The sequence below is a fragment of the Orycteropus afer genome, unplaced genomic scaffold (assembly GCF_000298275.1).
Source record: "Orycteropus afer afer isolate SDZICR_OR568_19922 unplaced genomic scaffold, OryAfe1.0 scaffold00020, whole genome shotgun sequence".
NCBI lineage: Eukaryota > Metazoa > Chordata > Mammalia > Tubulidentata > Orycteropodidae > Orycteropus > Orycteropus afer.
The window spans coordinates 4,668,281-4,675,021 of record NW_006921607.1 but is presented as its reverse complement, the minus strand read 5'-3'; the positions used below and the strand labels follow the sequence as shown (position 1 = coordinate 4,675,021).

The 6,741-nt window shown below is 46.1% G+C and overlaps 1 protein-coding gene across 1 annotated transcript; it reads left to right on the top strand.

Moving 5' to 3' along the window:
• The first annotated feature begins 249 nt into the window (after nt 1-249).
• Nucleotides 250-6,268, top strand: CUNH20orf202 (chromosome unknown C20orf202 homolog). The gene is made up of 2 exons (XM_007934701.2): nt 250-378; nt 6,038-6,268. The coding sequence occupies exons 1-2, from the start codon at nt 313-315 to the stop codon at nt 6,266-6,268; spliced, it is 297 nt and encodes a 98-aa protein (XP_007932892.2). The 5' UTR covers nt 250-312.
• Nucleotides 6,269-6,741: the final 473 nt, after the last annotated feature.

Here is a 6,741-nt window from a genome sequence, read left to right as displayed (position 1 = left end):
CAGTCTCTGCGATCCTATTGGCATCAGATGTTCTTGGCTTCTCAAGCCAGCAGATACTGGGACACCCATATCCCCACTGGTCTCCCTCCCTCTTCTTTTGTTCTGCTCTGAGCACTGAAGCTCTTTAAAAAAAAAAAAAGCCTATCTTTCCCACTCAGAGAGTGTGAGCCACTTTCTGCTCTCATTAGCTCCATTCTCGGTGACTTGGCCAGAGCTTGCTCACAGACTGAAGGAGGTGGGGAACTGTAGAAGTCAAAGGCCCATCAGGCCCACGTCCAGGTCAGCGCCAAGGTGTCTTCCAAGGACTCGGAGATGAAAACAGCAGAGGACCCCACCACGAATCTCAGGCAGACCCTGGAGTGGCTGAGAAAGGAACTGGTAAGGCTTTGCATTTCTTTCTACCTGTAGCCCCTATCTCCTATTTTCCAAGGCTCCCTGGTCTCCCCAAGGTACCCCCTTGTCTGGGACAGAGGCTGCAGGCTGGTGTGTGGCCCCTACAAGCACCCCTCTGGGACCAGCCATGCTGCACAATTGCAATCTCAGGTGCTGGGATAAGTAGGTCATGGCCTACATAGGAGGTACCAGCTGAAGTGCATGCCAGGCTGGTGTTGGCATTACAATAAGTTCTTGGTTATGTGCCCAGCTCTGCTGCTGTGTGGCACCCAGTGAGGCTTTATCTCTCTGAGCCCTTATAAAATGGGGATAACAACAGTACCAACATCATAGGGGTTATTATAAGGATTCAATGATGAGACATGTGTAATTCACTTATTGTATGCTTGGAACATCCATGTTGACAATTACATCCTGACCCAGGTGGAAAAGAAGTATACCTGCTGCCTGGGTCCTCTAGGAAGCAGAGGCTCAGACAAGAATTGGAACCCCTGCATGATGCAAATGGTTAACACACTTAGTTCACCCAAAGACACCGTGTTAGAAAGACTGATCTACATCTAAAACATCAGCCATTGAAAACTGTGGTCGTTAAGGTTATGTTTCAGCTTGGCTGGGCCTGGTTTTGAGTGGCTGGGTAGCTGGATGTAGTATTCCCCATGATGAGATCGGTAATCAACTCCATGGTAGAATCTACTGTGAGCAGCTGAGTAGCTGCCTTAGGAATGTGGTCTGTTTCCAGTATACAAGAAGATGCTTTGAGAAGGTGGGGACCAGGTTTGCTGGTCCAATAGAGCCTGGTGTAACCACTGAGACTATGGCCCCTAGTTGCCCTTCAGGTCTGGAATTGAACCCACAACTGTGGTTTCCAGCCAAACAAAATACAGGCATGTGAGTTAAACATTTACCTCAAGTAGACACACGCCCTGGAGAGAACAATCATGGGAGAAGGAAGGGCTGCTTATGCACAGGGAGATAGCTCAGGGTGCAGAAGAGTATGAAGGGATGGACACTGGGAGGAGGTAACTATGGGGAGGAAGTGGGAGGGGAGCTGCTGCATTGTAAATTTTGGTCAATGACATGAGACAAAGTATATGTGAACTGCTGTATGAAAAGTGAATTTACTCTGTAAATCTTCACCCAAATCCTAATAATAATAATAATAATAAAAAGATGCTTTGAGAAAGGTCTCTGAGCTTTTTGGCATGTTTGAAACCTGCACGTAGCAGGTAGTCTTCATCTCAGTGGCCTGCTATGTTGTCTGCCGATCTTGAGACTGTTTATGAGCTTGAACTAGTGGCCTGCTGTGTTGCTTGATAAGGTTGGGACTGTGCCATTTTACTTGTTAACCTTGGGTTTGTCAGCCTCCGCAGCCAGCAGCTACTTGAGTTAAGAGAAGCCTCCAGCTTCAGTGGGCCTGGAGCAAGAGGCAGAGCTGAAGCCCAAGGTTGAAGGGCCTTCACCCAGCCCCTAGAGCTCACACTTTGAACTCAGACTTCTAGCCTCCTAAACTGTAAGAGAATAAATCCCCATTTGTTGAGCCATCCACTTGTGGTACGTCTGTTGTAGCAGCACTAGAAAACCAAAACAAAACCCCAGGGAGCACAGTTATGCTCTGACACACAGGGGGTCTCTATGAGTTGGAATCAATTCACCAGCAACTGCTTTACGCTTGGACGTTCCTTATTGACTATTCCTTCCTGGCCCAGGTGGACATGGAGTATACCCACTATCTTAGCCTAAGCCATGCAGAAAGCAGAGGATCGAACAAGGATTAAGGTACTAACAATTGTTTGGAGGTGCAAACAGAGTGGTCAGAGTGAGGGAGATGGGGGATTGAAACAAAGGTCAGTGCACTGCAGGGCAATGAATTGAGTTACTGAGCTGGCTGTCACTTCAGAAGGAGCCTTGCAGAGGCCCAGCAGGTCTCTCAGCAAGCTAGCCTACTTGGCTCTAGGAGTTCTCTGCAGGGATTGAAAGAAGAAATGCATCTTGGGGAAGAGAGAAAGGAGAGGAAATGTATCTGCTCAGCTTGCTCCTGTCTTCCATTTCCTGTTGGTATAAAGCCACCCCATGGGGTACTTCTGAACTTCTGTGTTATGTTACTTGGCCCCTTGTTGGCTGCTCAAGAAGCCAATTCCTATGCCCCTTATTGTGGTATTTTATTCAAGTCCAAAAGTGGAGGGGTGCCCCAAAGTACATAGAGCACCAACCAAGAGAGAGGAGGCAACTCAGAGAATTTCAGGAGGCCCCCAAAGTTTGTATTCCAAGAGGCCAGCTTCTCATGCTATACAGGGACAGACAGGATTGAGGGGAAGTGACCCCAGAGGCTCTTTCTGGGTTGTCAGCTAACAAGCCAGCTGGGACCCAATCCTGTCTTTATCCCATGGGAGGGGCTGATCCAACAGAGCTTCTCAATATGTCAGGGAATTCCTGTCTCCAGCCACAGGGAATGTCACTTCCCACAGTCCTCGGGTGTCCGGATGCCAGGCAGCTGGCCATCCAGCTCTGCCCTAAACAGTGGGTACCTAAGCTGAGGCTACTTAGTGCCTGACCCCAAAGTGTTGATTTCCCTACTGATAAAGTACCATTCTCTCAGGCCATGAAGACAGAGAGCAAGGTGGGAGGAAAGCAACCAGAAGCATTGCCCAGACCCAAGCATCTCTTGCTCCATGATATTAAGAAAGGAAGGAACCTTGCATCTCCTTTTGCTGATCCCTGACTTGTAAACTTTCCCAGTCAAGCTTGGTTTTAACCCCTATCACACAGAATGATACCTGGCTCTGTAAGGACCTGTCTGGAACTTACCCAAGAAGCTCTGTTGCAGACTGGGTTCTGAAATATTGACTAGAAAGTCAGCTGCGGCTCAGAGAATAATTTAATAAGAAGACAGTAGATAGTAACCTTGCAAGGTGGAGACACATGGGGCTAGAGGCAATGCAATGTGTGTCTCCCTGACTTTACAGGCTAGGGGTTTTTATAGTAGTTTTTTTAAGGCCATGGTTTGATTTCACAAGAGACCTTGCACAGACAGGTATTCATAAAATCCTGACCTTTTTGCGAAGGTCAGGAAGCAGAAGAAGGTTGTGATAAATTCCTCAGCTTCCTTCAGGCTATGCTCAGTCTGCTGTTTGCCCTTGCTTCGAGTCTTGGTCTCATCTTGGATTGGCCATCTTAGTTCATCAGGTGGCAAAGGAAGGGCAGGGGTGTGCAGGCTCCAAACTGGTTAATGCTGGCCACAGCTAGTGAGCTGGAAGACATCTCAAGAATGGCTTGTTACTAGGAAAAGTCATTTAAGTAGTAAATTTATATTTGTGTTATTTGTTTTGCAGTGTTTCTTTCTTAGTCTCATGATCTAAGGAACACAGTTGCCCTGTGCTGTGAGCTGGTTTTATGATGTTAGGAATGTGATTGCAGGGGCAGGATTCTTATGTGTTTATGGCTACAAGTAGCAGAGTAAGGCAATGTTTAAATCAAACAAGATTAATATGGAACTCAGAACACATATTCATCTCCCAGAAATTCTAATCTGTCCATACTACTACAGTTCCACTTGACCTTCCCGGTGAGACCAGCACTGGACAGTCACTCCATGCAGCAGGAGGGGCAATCAGCGACACCAATGACTAGTATCCACCAGAGTCTGGTCCTCTCCCCACTTTCCCAGGATCGTGCCAGCCCAAAACTCCTGGCTAGGTCTAAAAGAGGGGAGAGGGCTGCAGTGATCATAAAACAAACCAGCCTGATGACTAACTGCCCATTCCCTCCAAAGGAGGACAGAGCTAAGTGCTGTGGGACTTGACCAAATTGAGCCCAGAGCCCTTCTACCTCAGGACTTCTTGCCTTGTGAGATGAGACAGTTAAAAATGACTGTTGCTGTTGTTGTTATGTGCCGTTGAGTCAGATCCAACTCATAGCGACCCCTCCTTGGGTTTTTGAGGCAGTATCACTACGGAAGTAGATTGCCCAAGCTTCCTTCTGAGGAGTGGCTGGTGGGTTTGAACTGCCAGCCTTTTGGTTAGCAATCAGATACCTTAGGCACTATGCTACCAGCACACCACAAAATTACTGAGGACACCAAAAAACTTTTGTTTATGTTAATTGTATTTACCAATGTTGATTAAATTAGAAATCAATGCTGAGAAAATGTAAATATTTATTTATTAATGCATTTTAAATAACAAAAACTCATTACATACTAATAAAACAATATCTCAATTAAAATATTTATTTAATTAAAATAACTATATTTTCAAAGCAAACATGAGTGAGAAGAGTGACATTGTTTTACATTGCTGCAAATCTCTTTAATGTCTCCCTTCATAGAAGACAGCTGGAGTCTCATATCTGCGTCTATATTGAATCTGTTGTGTCATCACACATCAGGTAGCTTCTGGAGAACTCCACTGCACATTCATGAAAATGAAATTGAGAAGGACCAATAACCTCTCAGTATTGTTAAGAAAATAGTTTTGACTTCATTGAACCCCTGAAAGGGTTTTTAGGACCTGAGTGGTCTCCAAAGGAGCCCTTGTGGTGCAGTGGTTAAGCTCTTGGCTGCTAATTGAAAGGCTGGCAGTCCAAACCCACCAGCCACTCCGTGGGAGAGAGATGAGACAGTCTGCTGCTTCCATGAAGATTTACAGCCTTGGAAACCCTATGGGGAAGTTCTACTCTGTCCTATTGGGTCACTATGAGTCAGAACAAACTTGTTGGCAATGGGTTTGGTTGTGTTTTTTTGAGGGAGCCATGAACAACATGTTGAGAATTGCTGTCCTAAAGGGTTCCTGTCTTCCTACAGGGTTTACTCCACTTATCTTTAATCTGAAACCTCTATCTCGTTGTTTGTTGACATCGAGTGAACTCTGTCTTATGCTGACTTTATGTATAACAGAAGAAAACATTGCCCACCATCCACCTGTCAGTTTGTCGTACTGTGCCGCCTTGCATGTTGCCATGATGCTGGAAGCTATGCTACCAGCATTTCAAATACCAGTCGGGTCACCATGGTGGGCAGATTTCAGTAGAGCTTCCACACTAAGTCTGTTCAGGGAGAAAGGCATGGCAACCTGTTTCTGAAAATCAGCCAATGGAAACCTTATGGATCACAACAGAGCATTCTATCACCTTAATACCTAAAAAAAATAAGACTTGTTATGATGAAGACTGAAAGATACAGTGCAGCTGCAAATATGAATGTTGTTGTTATTAGGTGCTGTTGAGTCATTTCCGACTCATAACGACCCCATGCACAGCAGAACGAAACACCACCCGATCCCGCGCCAGAAAGTTGCGTGGTAATGTATCAGACAATGTTTCTTTGCTGTTCATAAGGTTTTCCCTGGCAAATAAGAATAATAACATTTAATAAAATGATGATGATGAAGATAATCATAAACCTTGGTAGCTCAGCACATCACATTTTAGAAAGTGCTTTCCAGTGGGCTAATCTGTTCAGTTCTCTTAAGAGCCTTATAGGTAAATGGTTTGCTTCCCAATTTGCAGATGAAGAAACTGAAGCTTGGTAGACAAGACTGCTCCAAGGCTGTGCAGCTCACAAGTGGGCATCCGATGGGAAGTGGTGGGAATGTGATTTATGACGAATGTGCTCTGCACTCCCTAATGGCCTTGTTCTCTCCCCTAGTCTGAGATGCAGGTCCAAGACCAGAGACTTCTGCTCACACTGAGGCATCTCCACAGTGTCCTGGAGGAGCTGCGTGCTGAGAGTGCCCACTGGGAGGATGCCAGGTCCAGCGGAGGGCCCTCCCCTATCAGAGCTCGAGCAGGCTCCGAAGGCAGGAGCCACCAGCCTCTCTCCTTGAGGCGGCTGGCCCAGCTCCACCGAGAAGACAGCAGACGCAGCTCTCTCCCTTAACTGGCCAGAGATGACCTGGGCTTAAACCCTCCCTCCACCAGTGTAGATGTTGAATGTGCTATTGTGGGGTGAGAGCACTGGAGTCAGAAGGCCAGGGCTCTGGGTTTCCCTCTGTCCTCATCCATTGTGTGTTCCTGGACCTGTCATTTAATTCTTCTATGTTTTGGGTTCCTTTTTGTCACTTTTCAGATTTTTTTTTTTTAATTTTTATTGTGATTTGGATGAGTTTACAGAGCAAATTCATTTTCCATACAGAAGTTCACATATACTTTGTCTCATGACATTGATTGCAATTTCCCACAATGCAACAGCTCCCCTCCAACTTCCTCCCCATAGTTACCTCTTCCCTGTGTACTTCCCTCCCATGCACTCCTGCCCCACAAGCTGTCTCCCTGTGCATACACAGCCCTTCTATTCTCTCATGATTGATCTCTCCAAGGAGTGTATCTACCTAATGTTCAGCTCATATGCCT

Excerpts from the sequence above, each read along its gene's own strand:
- CUNH20orf202 (XM_007934701.2), top strand. The coding sequence starts at position 313 with ATGAAAACAGCAGAGGACCCCACCACGAATCTCAGGCAGACCCTGGAG. Across the intron at positions 379-6,037 it reads AGTGGCTGAGAAAGGAACTG|TCTGAGATGCAGGTCCAAGA; the intron begins GTAAGGCTTTGC and ends TCTCTCCCCTAG.